Here is an 18,325-nt window from a genome sequence, read left to right as displayed (position 1 = left end):
TATTTTCAAAACTTGAAAAAAATTCGATTATTCGCATTCAACTTGGTTGGATTGACCACAGTTAATTTAATTGTTATATTATATTAGACATACACTATTAATCCAATCTTGAATTTTAAATATTTATTTATATTTAAATTAAAATTTAATCTTAATATATTATTAATATAAAATAAATTTGTATATACATTTAATTCTTTAATATTATATTAACAAAAATAATTATTTTTTGTTGACCAAATGAATAATTTTTTTATACGAAGTAATTGCATTAAATTATGAATAAAAATACGGTGCTAAAATACAGTATTTATTAAATTAGATGAAATAAAATAAAATAAATGATATATAACTACGTGCGAGTGGGGGCATTATATCCGAAAATTATAAAAGAAAATGACAAGAGAAAGCGAGTGAGGAGGGAGGGAGAGAGATAGAGTGGGTTCCTTTTCATTTTCAATTCATCACTCACATGACATTAACAACAAAGGTTGACAAAAACTGGGTAGAATAGAAAGAAAAAGAAGCAAACCAAATCGAAAGTGAAATTTACCCAAAAAGAAACAATTCACCAATGCAACCTCTTCAATCACTACTACTCCTTTTTCTTCTCTGCAAATAACACACTCACATTTTCCTTCACTTTCCCGGGAAAACACAAAACAAAATACAAATCTTCTCCATTATGTACGCATCGTCCCGAAACGCGTCGTCGCAGCCGGAGATCGACGACGCCGGCAACGGCAGTGACGTGGGATTTCACTCGATCCGAGGTCGACTCCCCGTCAAGCGGAACCCTAGCCACCATCAATACCAACACTCTGACCGCCAGCGCGCCTCTTCCTCCGATCGACAACTTCCGAGGACCACCGCCGGCGCCGGTGGCAGTGCCGCCGCCCGATCTCACCTTCATAACCGGTTCACGCGTAAGGGCCTGCTATGGCTGTTCCCGTTCTTCAAGGGAAAGTCCGGATTCTACGGCATGATCATTGCGGTTGTGTTCCTCTTCGCCCTGGCTTCGATGGTGATGCAGAACTCCATTACGTCGGTTTTCCGGCAGCGTGGCGAGCGTGGGAGGCACTTACGGGAAGGGCTGAAGTTCGGGAGCACTCTCAAGTTCGTTCCTGGAAGGCTTTCGCAGAGGTTCCTCGCCGGCGATGGGCTCGATCGGGTAAGGTCACAGCCTAGGGTTGGTGTTCGTGCTCCCAGGGTAGCTCTCGTGAGTTCTCTTTCCTCCTCCTCCTCCTCCTCCTCCTCCTCCTCCTTCTTCTTCTTCCCTACTTTTTTTTATTGGTTTTTATTAATTGATGTTCTTATAGAATGGCTGTATTGTATAGGTAATCAATAGTTGCTTTCAAATCAATGTTGTTTAATATAATAGGTATCTATACCTATATATATGTTTTAATGTTAATTATTACAAGTGGGGTTGTGGAGCCTGGGCTGCGTTACTTGTGATTTGGATGAATTAATGAAGTACTCAAATATTTGTTTATTCTGTTCCGTTTATGCTTTAGTTATCACAGAAGATATTTTCTTTGGAGGATCTGTTTGGATTATGATTTATGACAGAGAAACTGTACATGTTATTTACTTTTGTAGACTGACTGGATTCATTTTCTTTTTCCTTTTTTTTTTCGGTGTTGCTTGTTTAGTACAGTGTGGATGTTTACTGCTAGTCTTCTGCCTCATGGAAACACTAAAAAGTGTTCTTAATTGTTTCAAAGGACAATGTTGGTTTGATTGTTGGCATGGTTTATGACAGTATGGCATGGTGTTATCTGATTCATGAAACTAGCCCCACCTTGTGGGGCAAGGCTTGACTTATTGTTGTTTTATGAACCATATTGGTTATTCAGTTTAGTAAGTTAATCATGATTGGAGTATCAAGCATTCTGTGGAATTACTAAACTCCAGACTCTTCATACTTCCTTGAGCACAAATAACATGCATCCCTTCTCCCTCCTCTCCCAGTTTTTCAAATGTATTCCCCTGCCCAATAAAGTGGAACAGGAATTACACTGACATATTGCGGATTTGGAATGTGTATTCTTGGGATTTCTTTGGCCGAGCTAATTTGTAGTTCAAAAGTTACCTGAATAGCAAGAGTTTGTGAGGGAGTGGACTAGCATATAGCATGTGTGATTAATCAAAGGTTGTTCTTGATGTTATTTATCAAATGAGTTCAAAATTATATTTTTGCGTATGTGTAAGAGAAGGTGAAGGACCGAGATTGGGGGTATCTGCACCTTAGTATTTTCATTGTCTGATTTGGTGGTTAATAATACGAATGAAAATTGCATGAATTCTTGGTCTAGGGATGTCTTTGCCATTCATAGTGTCATATTGACCTGGCAGCCAAGTGGGACATAGTTTCATTAGGAAGCACTTGATACTAGATTTGGTCCTCAGTGAATGTTAATAGTTGCACCAAACCTGCCTGCCATTCCCATTTCAATGGCAGGTCTTACTGCTTCCCTGTCTCCCTGATACCAAAATAATAATAATAAGAACAAAAATAATTTAGGAACCCTTTGAATTAATTTTTTTTTATAATGCAGGATAATTTCCTTTTTTGTTTGGTGGAAAGAGGTTCGAAACCCACATAGGCTTTTTTGTGGATAGAAGTTTGAATAGATCAAGATATTTAGTTCACTAATTATAGGACAACATTCATGCAGCCTATAATTGGTCATTTTCATAGGAGCTATACTCGATGTTTAGGAGTTTTATGTACATATAAATTAACCAAGAGAAGTGAGGGTTTACTGATGGGCTTGTTATTTAGGCCGTTTATACAAAAATTTCAAAGAAGGGAAGGAAAGGGTTGATATCATTGTCAAAGATTAAGGTTTTATTAAGCTTTTGGATGATCAAATTCAAATGTCCATTCGTTTCTGTCATTGGTCATGTTGTCTATCCTGCATGAAAACATCTAACTAAATTTTGTTTTATAAATTGAATTGCATTCTTGGCATATTTATCTGTGCTTGTTTCGTTTGTCAGATATTAGGACACATGAAGATAGATCCCCGGTCATTGATGCTGGTTACTGTGATTCGGAATCTACAGAAATTGGGTTACCTTTTTAGGGTAAGTCATTTGTATTTTTTTATGTTATTTCAAATTTTCTATAGAGACTGATACAACTTCCCGAAATCTAGCCCTGAGATCCAAGTCCTCCAAATAATTATACATGAATCCTTGCCAAAATGAGTTCCCTACTCAATTGATGGTATAACTTGTTATTTCTCATGTTTGGTATTGTAATTAAGTAAAGATTTTGACAGGCTCATGCATTTCTCCTTGTCATTGGCAGATATTTGCAGTAGGGAATGGGAAGGCCCGTTCAATATGGAAAAGCATAGATGGTGATCTCTCTTCTTTGAGAACTGAGAAGCACGCCCAGATTGATTGGTCAATGTATGTGTCTCATTTACTGAACTTATGATTCCTGTTTGACACTGGGGTTCAAGTTGCGGTTTACCTGCACCATTTTTAACAAAATCCATTGCAACTTGATATTGGTAGTAACCTTTTCTCCTTTTCCTTTTTTTTCCCCACAGTTTTGAAGGTGTCATTGTTGACTCCCTAGAAGCAAAAGAAGCCATTTCAAGGTGGGTTTTGTTTTTTGTTTATCCTATTCAGTTCTAAAGTAACAATTTGACTTAGGCTGGGTTTTCAATTTGGTGTGATGTAGTTGAAAAGTGTTCCCATTCTTTGTGTTTTCCCCCTTTCCCCGTTCCCCCCCCCCCCCGAAAACCATCAGACACACACATATACACACACACACACACACACACACTCTTTTCAGCAAGTACTTTAGAAGTCAGTAATTCGTAGATGGTGTTAATATATCAAATTTATGTGTAATATGGCATGTTTCTTACCTTCTCCTTAGTCAAAAGCAATTTTTATCAAAATGTTAGATGCTTTGATTAGTGAGTTTTATATTTGTGCAGCCTTATGCAGGAGCCTTTTTGTTCAGTACCATTGATATGGATTATTCAAGAAGATAGCCTTTCAAGCCGTCTTCCTGTTTATGAGAAAATGGGTTTGGAACGTCTTCTTTCTCATTGGAGAAGTGCTTTTAGCCGAGCTAGTGTCGTTGTCTTTCCAGATTTCACTTATCCGGTAAAGTTGCTGTTGTACAAAGGCATAGTTATTTGATAGTAGTAGAATTTGTTCCACTCTGCACTTGCCTTAAATGTTATCTCAGTTTTGATTTCTCCCTGTATCAGATGCTCTATAGTCAGCTTGATAGTGGGAATTTCTTTGTGATTCCTGGATCACCGGTTGATGTGTGGGCTTCTGAAAGCTATAGTAAGACCCACTCAAAGGATCAACTTAGAGAACTTAATGGATTTGGTAAAAATGATATGGTAGTTCTAGTTGTTGGGAGCACTATCTTCTATGATGAGATATCTTGGGACTATGCTGTTGCAATGCACTCAATAGGACCTCTACTGACAAAGTATGCCATGAGGAATGATGCATCTGGGTCATTTAAATTTGTTTTCTTATGTGGCAATTCCACTGATGGTTATGATGATGCTTTACAGGTAGTCTGTCTTTTAAAATGTGCTTTGTGCCACTTGTTATCTTGATAGCAATGAAATATAAGATAGTTGAGTCATTCAAGATTTTAACTGTCCCAAGAAGTTGATCAGAAAATGATTGTGAATATTGTGTGTTATCTGAGTTGCTCTGAGAAATCTTTTTGTTTTTGAATCAGCCATTAATGTGTGATTACTCTGCTGTTATATGCACTAATGAAGCATTATTGGGATTTAATTGTAAACATATGGCATTTTATTCTGATCTTGCCTTCTGTTCTGTGGTAAAAAAATATATACATACTGGGAGAAGCTTTCCTCCAAAGTTGGAAGTGACAAGGGTGTTTTTTTTTTTTGGGGGGGGGGGGGGGGGGGGGATGGTAATGACGTAAAATGGACAGGGTAGAAAAGAGTGATCAAAGAAATAAACCAAATTGTTTAATCAAAAGAAATCTTGAAGAGGGCCCTCTGAATTGTATTAGTGGCAACACTTTGTTTTGTTATGTTTGAGTTGTACTTAGGAACTTTTCTAAGCTTGGATATATTGTCTTTCATATACTGATCCCTTAACTTTTGGTGTAGGAAGTTGCTTCCCGCTTGGGACTTCCTCAGGGTTCTATAAGGCGTTATGGCTTGAATGGTGATGTGAATAGTGTTCTGCTGATGGCTGATATCGTCCTATATGGTTCTGCTCAAGAGGTGCAGGATTTCCCTCCATTATTAATCAGAGCAATGACTTTCGAAATTCCAGTCATTGCACCTGATATTCCTGTCTTGAGAAAATATGTAAGTTTGATTTATTTATTTCGTTTTTTTGTAACAATTGCTACTTCTATCTTCATTTTCACTGAGCTGTCTTCTACTTGCAGATTGTGGATGGAGTCCACGGGATATATTTCTCTAAACACAATCCTGAAGCTTTGATGACTTCGTTTTCACTTTTGCTTTCAAATGGAGGCCTTTCTAAATTTGGCCAAGCAATTGCTTCATCTGGAAGAGAGCTTGCAAGAAACGTGCAAGCATTGGAGTGCATCACTGGCTATGCAAGGCTTCTGGAGAATGTACTTAATTTTCCCTCGGATGCTTTACTGCCAGGTCCTGTTTATCAGATTCAACAAGGGGGATGGGAATGGAATCTGTTCCAGAATGAAATAGAACTAAGCACTGACTTGCCGAAGATGGATGATAATTTTTCCGTCAAAGAAGATACCATTGTCTATACTGTTGAGCAGGAGTTGACTAGTCTTAATTATTCAGCAGACAATTCTGAGAATGGAACAGAGGTTCCAGTGCTAGATAAATTAACTAAATTGGATTGGGATATTCTGAGAGAAATTGAAATATCTGAAGAGAATGATATGTTGGAAATGGAAGAGGTATGATGTATTTTAGTAATGGCAGTGATCAGTTTTATCTTCCAACCTGCCATTTTCAGATTTGACTGCCTTTGTATTTGTTTAATATTTTACGCCCCATGATTATCAGTTCACTTTAAACAATCATTTTTTTTTTCTTCTCTTGTAGGTTGAAGAGAGGATGGAGAAAGCTGTTGGTGTATGGGATGAGATATATCGAAATGCTAGAAAGTCCGAGAAGCTGAAGTTTGAATCAAATGAAAGGGATGAAGGAGAGCTTGAGAGAACAGGACAACCAGTGTGTATTTATGAGATATACAATGGAGCTGGAGGCTGGCCATTTCTGCACCATGGTTCTTTGTACCGTGGTTTAAGCCTTGTGGGTATCTTTCTCAATAGTTAAGACAATTTGTCCCGTGTTACCTTTGGGCTCTCTGTTTTGTTGCCTTTTTTCTTGGTTTATTTCTTTCTAGTTTAGAAGCGATTTGGATATATAAATAATTCTAGCCTCTAGGGTTTACCGTTTTAAGGATTTCTAACTTATTCTCTTTTATTCCATTTCCTCTATCTTCCCTTTAGCAAGAAGATAGAGATGGATAGGCTTCTTGGGTACCGTTTAAAGATTTTTAATTTAGAGTTCTCTTTTACTTCATTTCTTCTATTCTATCTTCCCTTTAGCAGGAGATATAAATGGATAAGCGTTAGTATGCTAGTACTTGATTGTATATCTGTTATATAGTATATTTTAGATAATTCTTGCTCTTGTTCCCATGACAACTTGTTGTAGGTAAATAATTAAAAAAAGATGTCATCTTGTCAGTCTAACATGTGAATTCTACTGTAAATAGTTTTGAGCCTTCTTTTTAATAATAATGAAATATGATTTCTGGCAGTCTAGTAAAGCACAGAGACAAATCTCTGATGATGTGGATGCAGTTGGTCGCTTGCCACTTTTGAATGACACATATTTTCGGAACATACTTTGTGAAATGGGAGGAATGTTTGCAATTGCAAATAGGGTGGATAGCGTGCACATGAGGCCTTGGATTGGGTTTCAATCTTGGCGTGCTGCTGGTAGGAAGGTACTCCTTATGTCAGTTTAATATTTTACAATATACTAGACTATAGTAGGCCTTTGTGTGTATGTTCAACCTAGCTTTTATAACAAATATAGAAAGGAAATATCTTATAGTACTCCTACCCTTCAAATTTAATTAAGCATATTAAATTATTTTTTATTTAGGTTATCAATTGAGACTATAAACAATGAAGTTGTGTTTGAGAAAAATGGGCCTTCATTTTATTTTTGTTTCATTTTTTCCCCCTTATCACAATGAAACAATGAAAAGTTCTCTCCAAAATCTTTGCTTAAAATTTTGATTGCCAAAGCAGGAAGCATTGTCAGCAGAAGCTGAAAAGGTTTTGGAAGAGAAAATGCAAGATAATCTTAGAGGAGATGTAATATATTTTTGGGGGCGATTGGACATGGTTGGGGATGTGACAGGGAGCAACGATGCACTTACATTTTGGTCCATGTGTGACATCTTAAATGGAGGCAACTGCAGGTATATAATATGGAATATTTCATTATACATTCAATTTGTTCTGTTTTTGGACGTTTTTCCTGAGGTATTGCAATGTGTTAAAAAAAATTTCTGCTTCAAATTGCATCAGAACTATTTTTCAAGAAGCCTTTCGCGAGATGTATGCATTGCCATCCCATGTAGAAGCGCTTCCACCCATGCCTGAAGATGGCGGCTATTGGTCAGCGCTGCACAGTTGGGTGATGCCAACCCCTTCTTTCCTGGAGTTCATGATGTTCTCTCGGTAATTAATGAAGCAATGTTAGCCTCTTAATAGGATGTTAGTCAAAGGCACTTTTTTTATGCATCTGAAACAGGAAGTTGAATTGTGATCGATCAATTGAGTGCAGGATGTTTGTTGATTCCATTGATGGTCTGCACCGAGATTCCCGTGATGTTGCAACATGCTTTTTAGGCTCTTCCAAGATCGAGGTACTTTGTTTGCATTTGGTTTTTCATTTTAGTTTACATGAAATTTTATGTATTTCTTACTTTTATTCCATGCAGAAAGAGCATTGTTACTGTCGAGTGTTGGAACTTCTCATCAATGTATGGGCTTATCATAGTGCGCGGAAGATGGTATATATAAATGTCACCACTGGTGTCATGCAAGAGCAGCATCCAATTGAACAACGGAAGAGTTTTATGTGGGCAAAATACTTTGATTTTTCATTGTTGAAGAAAATGGATGAAGACCTAGCTGAGGCTGCAGACGATGGCGATCATCCAAGGGATACGTGGTTGTGGCCGATGACAGGAGAAGTGCACTGGCATGGGATTTATGAAAGGGAGAGGGAAGAAAGATACAGGGTAAAAATGGATAAAAAAAGAAAAACAAAAGAGAAACTATACGAAAGAATGAAGTATGGTTACAAGCAGAAATCACTTGGACGATAGGAGAGCTTAAATTTGAGAATTTTACCTGGCAAAAAGCTTCTGACCTGACCCTGCAAGTGAAACCAATTTTGTTTCACTCAGGAATTTGTCTTGTGGATTGAAGAAGCTTTGATTCTTCTAACAACATTGGCATTTGGCTCAGATCACTGAAGAACAGTATTCTGTTTTTCCATTCATTAACTGAATACGTACACTCAGCCCTCAAGTCTCTGAAAAAGAGTGAGACAGAGAGCTAAAGGAGTTTTACCCATCTGGTTTCATGGCCTTTTTTTTCCACGGTCGATTAAAGCGGCACAGAAGACACACAGTTCGACTATAAATGTACTCATAGAATATAGAAACCCCATTCTTCAATTAAATTGACATAGCATAAATTTTGTATTCTTTCATTTCTGTATATTTGTTAAAAACTAGTCCAATTTTGAGTAGAATAATGGCTGGTTTTTTCCTGCATATATAGTTTTCTGTAATCTCTATGCTCCTGATTGTTGCGGTGCGCGAAAAGGCAAAGGGGATGTGACATGCTGAGAATATCGGGTGATGTGATTAATTGAATGTAGCGTAATAAACAAATTTGGCTTTCAAGTCCTGTTATCTGAAGAAAAATTGATGACATACTTATTTCATTATTTGAGCCTCAAAATGTGTTTCAATTTTGCAAAGAAAGCGAGGAGGTAGTGAGGAACGGTGAGTTAAATTTTTACATTTTCAGCATTTTTTCCCTCTTCGCTGTGATCTAAAATCAAAATTTACAAGCAAAAATTAAGAACAGCTTAGCAGATTTAGAAATATATTTCAAGAAATTATATTTTTAAGAATATTACGTCTAAGAATATTATATTTCAAATACTGTAAGAAATTTATTTATTTATTACTATAGAATAGTTGAGAATTGTTTTTAATGTTTTTAAGATTAAATTAAGATATTTTTGTTTTATTATACTTAGAAATAAAGTTTTAATTTTCAAAATAATCTCCAATACCAATAAAAGGGGGATTTTTTTTATAAGAAACGTAATAATTGAGAGATATAATAATACTTTCATATTTTAACTTTTAATCCTTTGATATGAAAATATCAAATGCTCTTTTAAAAAAAAAATAAATTTTAATTTTACAAAAGAAATTATTTCTAGAAATTAAATTTAAAACTTCAAAACAATAGTGTTAGTCATTATTATTATTATTATTATTATTATTATTATTATTATTTAAACATCTATTAAAATGATCTCAATAGTAGAATTTGAAGATATTGTTTCGAAGAAATATCTAAAATCAAAATATGCGAGTCTAGACTCTTTTGGTTTGAAATGTCTTATTTGTTCGTTGGGAGGGAGAAATGGTCCGAACTCCAAAGTCTTATGGTAGGATACTTGTAAGAGATTCTGATATTTAAGTTAGTAAAAATTTTAGATAAATTTAAATGAATTGAAATTGAAAAATAGTAAAAATACTAAATTCTGATGGAGTATTTATAGAAATAAGTGATGACTTAGTCATTATTCCTAAATCTAATCACTTGTAGTAGTGAATAATTATTCTTTCATATTTGTAGAATTACTCTAATAATTGTTACCTATGAGTGAGTATTTAAAATATTAGTCTGATAAGGTCTTTCTCATTATGAAAGTCGAGTTAAATACGGATCGGATTACTCCTATTTTAAATAAGTGGATACACATGATTAAAGGATATAATCCTTGCAGATTTATTGGACTTTTTTGGATCAAACAATAATAAATTTATTTAGACCATTATCTTAAATCACATTATGAACATGTACCTTTATTATAAGATAAAATTTATAAAAAAAACTATAAAACTAAATACATTAATATTGTAATTGTATAAAAAAATTAATTATCAAATTATTTATTTATATATAATATATATTAAAATATAAAATATATATTAAAAATAAATTAAATAATTTATATATTAATTTTGGATATGAACATAATATTGTAATCAATATTATTACAATAGTGAGCAATTCTGGAGAGGAAGGCTAAAAGAGAATTATAAAACGAGATGTCTCCCGCTCCCTTCAATTGGACCAATCACTGTCGTAATGAGTAATGACTACTGAGAGTAGAGGACAACAATCTGATACGGTTCGCACCACGCCACCACCGTTGAATGCGACCCCTTTTTCCCAAACCCAAAATGAAATTTTCAGGGTTTTAGCTTTCTTCTCTTAACAGTTAACAGCCTCTCTTTCTTTCTTTCTTTCTTACACACTCCCTCCCGACACCATCACCTTCCTCATCTTCCTGGCAAGCTCGCTCTCTCTCTCTCTCTCTCTCTCTCTCTCTCTCTCTGGAAACTGTTTGTTTTCCTCAATTTGAGCTGAATTAGTGAAATTATCCTCTACCTAATTGTGTCTCTTATTACAGTCGCTTTTACTTTAATAATCTCTGCTATGTTACCGTCGATTTCTGGCTGAATTTGTTACAGACTTGCGAATAGTTCTATGATTTGTTCTTCCGCTTCCTCTGTAATTACTGATATACTGTTTGGTTTACCGTACTACGAATATGATGCATAGCGATTGGAGTAACCGTTTCGGTACAATTGGTGCAAACATGTATAATTTATTAATTTTACATGTGTAGTGTCGATTCACCGTTCGTGTTAGATTGTTACGTAATTTTGTTAGTCTGTCAACTACATAAAGCGTTTGATGGAGATGATTCTGAGCTTGGTTGTAGTAGCAAGTTGGAACTGATTGTGTAACTATATTGGTTAAGAGTTTATTATGCTGAGTCAGCATGATTCTTTATGATTAGTTAGCTGCATTAAGTTACTGTTAGGTAGTGCTAGTTTGGTAGTGCTATGAATATAAGGACTTACCGTAGAGTAGATCAGATTCAACAATCCTGTTTTTGCATCTGTACGGAGACACCTCTCTCTCATTTCCTAAGCTTTTTCTTCTCATCTTTCCTGACAATTTTCTCAATCTGAGCTCGGTTTCTTCAGCGTTTGTAATAACGTTGAGTTATTCTTGGAGAATGTTATGCAACTGAGTTTGCAATCGCTAGTGACAATGATATTGCTAAGCAAATTGAATTTAATTAGCATATGATGTGATGTTTATGTTATATGCTTTGTAACTTTTATTTCTGGTCTACTATATGTGCAGGTTTGTATTGTAGAGTTTGTGCTAAACGTGATGCATTCGGTAAAGGTTGGTTGGGTGGGGCAAACATTTGCCCTTGCAAAGCGTAATGAATCCGATGGGAGGAAGTCTCGGATTCGACGTTCAAAGGAGGAAAGAAAGGCAATGGTTGAAACCTTCATAAAAAAGTAATTGTGTACTTGTTTCTCTTGGTTGACGATTTCACTATTCTGAGATGGAATTAATATTGTTATATAATATCAAGACTTCTGTATAACCAATTTAAGAGAATGTAATTTCTTAACTAATTCTTTTGATATTGTTCGCTGTTGCTACTTTAGAGATATTATGTAATTGCCAATAGAAAATTGCATCAATGTAGTTTGTGCCTAAAGGCTGAACACTTCAACTCTTTAGCACATGCGAATTTTTTCTTTTCAGCTGTTATAATTCAAGTCATATGGTAGAAACCCTTTTTCTTTTCCTTTGTTTATAATCTAGTTACTTCATTCCAGGTACCAAGAGTCGAACAATGGGAACTTTCCATCTCTTAATCTTACCCACAAAGAAGTTGGCGGCTCCTTTTACACAGTACGAGAGATTGTCCGGGATATAATTCAAGAAAATAGAGTGTTAGGTCCTGCTAAGTTTGCTTTACAGGAGCTAACTTCAGATCATTTTTATGAACTCAATCCATTGGGTTCCATTGCCACAGATCCTCAATCTGTTTTGGCTGCATCTTCAAGTAAAGTTCATCTTGAAGAAAGCAACAGTATAGATACAACTGACAAGAAGCTTTGTGCTTCTGATGAGTATCATACTAGAGCTGAGCATTGGGAGGTTGACAATGGGCATGTCATTAATGTTAGCCAGGTAGACATCATAAACAAGGAAACCATTGAATCTACTGTTGTATCTGATGGTTCTCATGGTGGATTTGAGCATCAAGTGGTTGATAAAAACCATATTATAGAAGGTAGTCAGGTAGATGAGGCTGACAATGGAGTTGGTGAATCTACTGTTGTTTCTGGCGAACCTTATGATGGAGCTGAGCATCAGATTGTTGACAAGGAGAAAGTTATAAATGGTAGCCAGGTGGATGTGACGAAGAAGGAATTCAGTGAATCTTCGATTCCTCAGGTGCTGGTAAAAGTAAACCCTGTGACAGAAGACTTGATAGTAGAGACATTTCCAATAAGGCCTGTTGCTAGTACTAATGATGAAATAGAAGTTCTTGGAGAGTTGAGAGACTCGAGTAATTCACCAGAGAATAATATAGAAGTGTTGGAATTGGAAGGACACCAGGAGGGGTCTGAATTAAATGGTATAGAGACCCCAAAGACTACTAGTTTAGTGGATGAAAAAATTGAGGATGGTGTTAAAAATCATTTATTAAACAACACTGCTCAAGATGAAGTGAAAAGTTTAGGAGGGACATTGGTGGAAAGCACAGAGCAGTCAACCCACCAAGAAACATTTAGTCGTGAATCAGAAGTTTGCACTGAACCTCAAGTTCAAGTATCGCACCATAATACTACCTCTGAAGCCATTAACCAAAACCAGCTGGTGGATGGAGCTAAGGTAAGTTTATCCATTGATATTTTGTACATTAAGTTTGACAGGACATATTTGTGGACAAGAGTCGAGGTGCAATATCCTCTCAAAATTTGACATATACTCGTAACATACTAGTTATTTTCAGGTCTGAGATCACGGTTTTTCTAACAATGGAAAAAGTAATCCACACAAAAAGAGTAACTTCACAATGGATTGAACCCTTAGGCTGCAAAAATTGTTGATATGGGATAATTTATCCCTTACAAAGTTGTAGGCCACAGTAAAATCAGATCATGAATCAGAATCGAAATTCTTCAGTTATCTTCTAGGAATTTTTTTTCTTCAGCCTTAACTAATGCAATAACAGGTTTGCATATTCTATTTGTAAAGATTAAGCTACTTGGATCTTATAAATGATAAACGATTTATGAAACAATTGTTATTATTAACTACATTTTTTAGTTATGAGAGAAGGAATTATCTTGTAGCCAGTAACCGCTAAAAGTATCTTTTAACAGGCAAGCATTCAAGATGATACCCGAGCCAAAAGCATGACTGGTACTTGTTATGAGAAATCTCAACTATCAGAGGAAGCTTTGCAGAAAGTTAACAAACTCAAAGTTGATGGGGAAATTGCTGGCAATTCCCAGGGAAGAAGCAACGCTACTTTAGATAGGATCAATCTGTAAGTAAATTTGATGATTTCATCTAAATTGTTTGCAGAGATGCCTTTTAATTAATTTGGGTTTCATGCAACTGCTAAGTTTTCCTTGTTTTAACTGCAGAGAATCATGGGACGGAACACCTAAGAATTCTGCAAAGCAAGAAACCAACCCTCTTGTAGCCATCTTTAAAGCAATTGTTGATGCTTTTGTGAAACTTTGGTCGGAATGAAGATTTTACCACCAGTTTGTCTTTTCTTTTTCATTGTTTTTTGAGCTTTGGTAATTTTGGAGAGTGATGTTTTGTAGCTGTTAGAGAGTGTGATGTTTTGTTTGGTAGAATCCGCACGAATGAAATGACATGTCCTCTTGACGAAGTTAATCCCCTTTTCAATTTACTACTTTTCAACTTAACCAATCAAATGCACCACGATGTTTCATGGTTGAAATTAGCAGTTATAACAAAGCTGAGTTGTAGACAAGTTTATTATTTTTCCGGTACTTTCAAGTTTTCTGGTCTATATTTTCTTGATATTATAGACAAGTAAATCACTTCTTTTATAAGCAAAAAATAATATTTTCTTACAAGGTAGTTGTTACTACAAAATAATATTTTTATATTTCATAATAAAATATGATCCTAAATTAATAAAAAATAACATGTAAAATATTACTTTTGAGTTGGTCAAACTTAAACTAGAAAAGTCACAAAAAAAAAAACTAGAATATTATTATTTCATGTGAAAATATATACCTCTTTTACGATTTTTTGTGTTTGTACTCACTAATAAATAATTATTAGCACGAAGATATTTTTATTTGAATATAGTAAAGAAGATATTAACAATTAGTTCCTTGGTGTAATTTTAATTTTAACAATTTTGGACAATTTTTCTAAAATAAAGTTGTTGCCATTTTAATATTTCATTTTGAATTACATGCGTCTACTAACAAAGTTGAGATAGGAAATACGTGAGAGACTAATTTACGTTTCTTAACGAAGAGAGTAGAGAGTAGAAACTAGAGAGATTGGAAGAGAAAGTGATAAGCTGGAGAACTGAAATTAAAAAAAGTGGAAAATAATAATCTTCCGATTCCAATATGACGGAGGCGGAGCACATCCCGGAAGAAATAGTAGCCAACATCCTCCGCCGGCTGCCGCCCAAATCCCTAATCAGATGCACCGCCGTCTCTAAATCATGGCGGGATCTCATCTTAACACCTTCCTTCATCTCCCTTCACCTCCGCCACTCTCCTCCCCTCCTCCTCCTCCAACTCTGCAATGAGCGCTCCCACCCCAGCCCCTCTCCCTGCGCCGTCCGCTACTCCCTCCGCCACGACGATCCCTTCCTCTCCGACTCCGGCTACACCCTCATCCTCCCTCCTACCGCCCTCTACCGCGAATTCTCTGTCGTCGGACTCTGCCATGGTCTTGTCTGCATCACCGCCGGCCACCACTGTCACTCCCTTGTCATCTGCAACCCTTCTCTCCGCCGCTACGTCAGCCTCCCCCGACCCCGCCACTACCGTTCTCTCTACACTGCCACTGTTGCCTTCGCCTTTGATCCTCTCCATCAAGATTACAAGGTTGTCAGGCTCTCATGCATGGTCGACGATGAAAGGTGTCGAATCAAAAACAACTTTTTAACTTTTAATCTTTCTATGGATTCTAGTTTACTTCGTACTATAATTATTTTTTGAATTACATTTATTGATTATCAAAATAAAATACAAGTGGGTAGAAATTAATCCCTAATTTTATTGTTTGGATTATGGTAGTTAAAAGGATAGATGCTATTAGACGACTGTACAAAACATTTTACCGTGTTCAGTGCATCAAAATTAAACTCAACTTATTAGATACTAATCCTTAGTGATCATAATTTACGTTTTCCATCGATAGATATCATTTGTTGATGAAACATTATGCATCAAAATATTCAAATGCTGTTATCCTTGCTTTGATGAAGGTATGGTTTCAGTGCACCCACTGTTGAGGTTTACTCTCTTGCAACTGGGTTTTGGAGAACTTTGAGTGGTTCTACTCCTGTTTGTAGTTTAGCTTGTGTGGGTAAGGATGCTCCGCATGGTTTTGTCAACAAGATTGTGCATTGGGGTGCACAACGCCGGGAGGGTGATTACGGATGGTACCATTTTGTGCTGTCGTTTGATGTTGTTCATGAGGTGTTTGGTGAGGTGTTGCTTCCGGAGAGCTTGGCTTATGCGCCCGAGGACAGTGTCACAGTCATTGGGGGTAGGGAGGAGCTTAGTGTGTTCTCCGTTGGTGGGGAATTTCCCTCCTGCTGTGAAATTTGGGTGATGAAGGAGTATGGTGTTGTGGAGTCTTGGAACAAGGTCTTTAGTTTCACGTTGAGGGGGTTTAGTTTGGAGGTGCCGGCGTGGGGGATATCGGTGGCTAATGTGACTAGTCCACCAGTGGCATTGTGCATCAGGAAGAGTGGAGAGGTGTTGCTGCTTATGGATGAGACAGGAAAGGGAAACCTGTACTCGCTGGATATCGAGAGGAAAAGATTTACAGAGCTCGGAATTGGAGGGGAGGGATACACATGGTATCTATATTCTGGTTATTATGCAGAAAGCTTGGTTTTGCTGAACAATGTAAGTGGTTTGGTGTCTTACTGAAGAGGTAATTATTCCTTTATACTTCTGCAACACATGCAGTAGGATACTAAATTTCGTATATTTATTATCTTTTGTACATTTTGTCAGAATGATAGTTGTTAGTTGTATAGGTAATGTAAACAAAGTGGTGTATCTGTCTATTTGTTGCATGTAATAATATTGTTCACTAGTAGAAAGCTCCAAGTAGTTATCTCCTATTAGAGTAGATATGTTATGCTTGCTTTAAATTTGGGTAAAAAAGAATTGGAGCTTGTATGGTGCTAAAACTTTATCCACTATTTTGGGATGTAACCTCAACTTGATTCATATTGCTGTGGAATGTTGGCTTCCTTAGAAAATGGGGGACAGAAGCAAAAGAAAACTTTTTAAGTTTTAACCTCACAAGTCACAGGCGTGCTGCAGACCACAGCAAGAGAGTTGCACTTTTGGCTTCAAATTTCAGTATCCGAGTAAAAAACCATACTCAATGGAGCGAACAATGATTTTTGTTTTGGTGGGAGTAGTCTTTTTCTACTCTTGGGAAATTACTGAATTAGTTGGTCATGGGTTTAATGGCCCAATTGAATAGAGACCGAATCCAAGTCCAAGAACAGAAGATGTATTTATTTGGGTAAACTTTACTTTTTTTTGTTCCCTTTCTATGGTGAAGTATTTGAAAAATAAAAAATATTTAAAATTTAATTTGATTTTTCTTTGGTGACTAAATTTAATTTGATTTAATTTTTCCTTTTAATTTACAAATTCTTTTATTATTAATTGTGGCACTAAAAACTTAGTTAATTTTTTTTCTTTTTTTTTTACGATTTTATATTTTTATCTATTATTTAGTCATCATCAACACCATCCCACCATTGTCTCTCTATTGTCAATTATCATCACCCATGTTCCACTACCACTAGTTCACCATGTTGATGATGATGGCTGAGGGGTGGAGTAGGGGAAGGATTGTGGGGACGACGGTGATGATAATGGGAAGGATAGAAAGTATTGATAAGAGGTAAAATAATAATAAAAAAATTATTAATCTTTGATTAACAAAAAAATTAACTATAAAAGAAAAATTGATATTTATTTTCAATTTTAGAAATAAAATTAAACAAGATTAAATGTTGAAAATAATTCTGTTTGTAAAAAGACCCAAAGTATTTGAGGCCCGAACGTACGCTACAGGTAAGAAAGGCCAACTTGCGCCATTTCAGCCGACCTGGCCTAACAAGCTTGACAACTTAATGGTTCGATCAGGGTCCAATCTTGATTCAGTAGAGAAATCTCTAATTTGTGACTCAATTGATGTAATTGTCTTGGTTCTCTTCTTTGGGTTTCTAAGCCCATTCTCTCTGACAAAAAAAAATGACAATCTTCAAGTATTTTAATTCAGTTTTTTATCCACACTTCACTAAAACACCTACTTACTTTAGTATCAGAGTTCCCTTCAGGTATTCCAACTGCAGTCCAAAGGTTTACGAAAGAGTAATTCCCTTATTAGTGAAGCACCACTCTTTGACTCATTTTCTTAGCTTAATGAAGCTGTGGACATGGGAACCGAAGTATGCCATTTTTTGCGGTGACAATGATTCATGAGTCAGTCACATTCACATTAGAAACTACTATATATACTACATACTACATACTATTGATCAAACCCTCTTATCATATTTGGTTTTGTAAATCTTTAACTAAATCTTATAACATAATCATTTGTGTCATCCTCAATTCCCTCATCATTAGATTCCTATGTCCTTGTGATGAATGATGAGGCATATATTGGAGATGGGCTTCTCACATATTAATCAAAGATGGACCCATCTTTTTAGGTTGATTCTGAGCCCGTCTCCCACGGCCCCTCTCACTCGCACCCTCCCCTCCTTTCTTTGTATGCACTCATTCACTTCATCATTCTTCACACCCACTCTTCAGGGGTTTAAACAAGAAACAAAGCAAATCAACTCAC

The 18,325-nt window shown here is 36.1% G+C and overlaps 3 protein-coding genes across 3 annotated transcripts; all 3 read left to right on the top strand.

Annotated features, from left to right (window-relative positions):
* Positions 1 to 414: 414 nt before the first annotated feature.
* LOC130950629 (uncharacterized) lies at positions 415 to 9,020 on the top strand. The gene is made up of 14 exons (XM_057879181.1): positions 415 to 1,219; positions 3,007 to 3,093; positions 3,320 to 3,423; positions 3,567 to 3,617; positions 3,963 to 4,134; positions 4,242 to 4,562; positions 5,139 to 5,342; positions 5,426 to 5,932; positions 6,081 to 6,290; positions 6,805 to 6,993; positions 7,304 to 7,476; positions 7,586 to 7,738; positions 7,845 to 7,926; positions 8,002 to 9,020. Exons 1-14 carry the CDS (start codon positions 686 to 688, stop codon positions 8,389 to 8,391), a joined length of 3,177 nt encoding a protein of 1,058 aa, XP_057735164.1. The 5' UTR covers positions 415 to 685; the 3' UTR covers positions 8,392 to 9,020.
* Positions 9,021 to 10,461: 1,441 nt separating this feature from the next.
* Positions 10,462 to 14,108, top strand: LOC130947602 (uncharacterized). Its single transcript, XM_057876303.1, has 5 exons — positions 10,462 to 10,670; positions 11,537 to 11,700; positions 12,028 to 13,093; positions 13,588 to 13,754; positions 13,855 to 14,108. The coding sequence occupies exons 2-5, from the start codon at positions 11,567 to 11,569 to the stop codon at positions 13,961 to 13,963; spliced, it is 1,476 nt and encodes a 491-aa protein (XP_057732286.1). The 5' UTR covers positions 10,462 to 10,670; positions 11,537 to 11,566; the 3' UTR covers positions 13,964 to 14,108.
* Positions 14,109 to 14,700: 592 nt separating this feature from the next.
* Positions 14,701 to 17,130, top strand: LOC130948182 (putative F-box protein At1g32420). The gene is made up of 2 exons (XM_057876899.1): positions 14,701 to 15,353; positions 15,702 to 17,130. Exons 1-2 carry the CDS (start codon positions 14,833 to 14,835, stop codon positions 16,372 to 16,374), a joined length of 1,194 nt encoding a protein of 397 aa, XP_057732882.1. The 5' UTR covers positions 14,701 to 14,832; the 3' UTR covers positions 16,375 to 17,130.
* Positions 17,131 to 18,325: the final 1,195 nt, after the last annotated feature.

The sequence above is a fragment of the Arachis stenosperma genome, chromosome 9 (assembly GCF_014773155.1).
Source record: "Arachis stenosperma cultivar V10309 chromosome 9, arast.V10309.gnm1.PFL2, whole genome shotgun sequence".
NCBI classification, from domain to species: domain Eukaryota; kingdom Viridiplantae; phylum Streptophyta; class Magnoliopsida; order Fabales; family Fabaceae; genus Arachis; species Arachis stenosperma.
Note: the sequence above shows the minus strand (reverse complement) of the source record. Positions and strands in the feature narration are given on the sequence as shown.

Excerpts from the sequence above, each read along its gene's own strand:
- LOC130950629 (XM_057879181.1), top strand. The coding sequence starts at position 686 with ATGTACGCATCGTCCCGAAACGCGTCGTCGCAGCCGGAGATCGACGAC. Across the intron at positions 7,477-7,585 it reads TTAAATGGAGGCAACTGCAG|AACTATTTTTCAAGAAGCCT; the intron begins GTATATAATATG and ends AAATTGCATCAG. Across the intron at positions 7,739-7,844 it reads GAGTTCATGATGTTCTCTCG|GATGTTTGTTGATTCCATTG; the intron begins GTAATTAATGAA and ends AATTGAGTGCAG.
- LOC130947602 (XM_057876303.1), top strand. The coding sequence starts at position 11,567 with ATGCATTCGGTAAAGGTTGGTTGGGTGGGGCAAACATTTGCCCTTGCA. Across the intron at positions 11,701-12,027 it reads GTTGAAACCTTCATAAAAAA|GTACCAAGAGTCGAACAATG; the intron begins GTAATTGTGTAC and ends ACTTCATTCCAG. Across the intron at positions 13,094-13,587 it reads AGCTGGTGGATGGAGCTAAG|GCAAGCATTCAAGATGATAC; the intron begins GTAAGTTTATCC and ends ATCTTTTAACAG.
- LOC130948182 (XM_057876899.1), top strand. The coding sequence starts at position 14,833 with ATGACGGAGGCGGAGCACATCCCGGAAGAAATAGTAGCCAACATCCTC. Across the intron at positions 15,354-15,701 it reads TGCATGGTCGACGATGAAAG|GTATGGTTTCAGTGCACCCA; the intron begins GTGTCGAATCAA and ends GCTTTGATGAAG.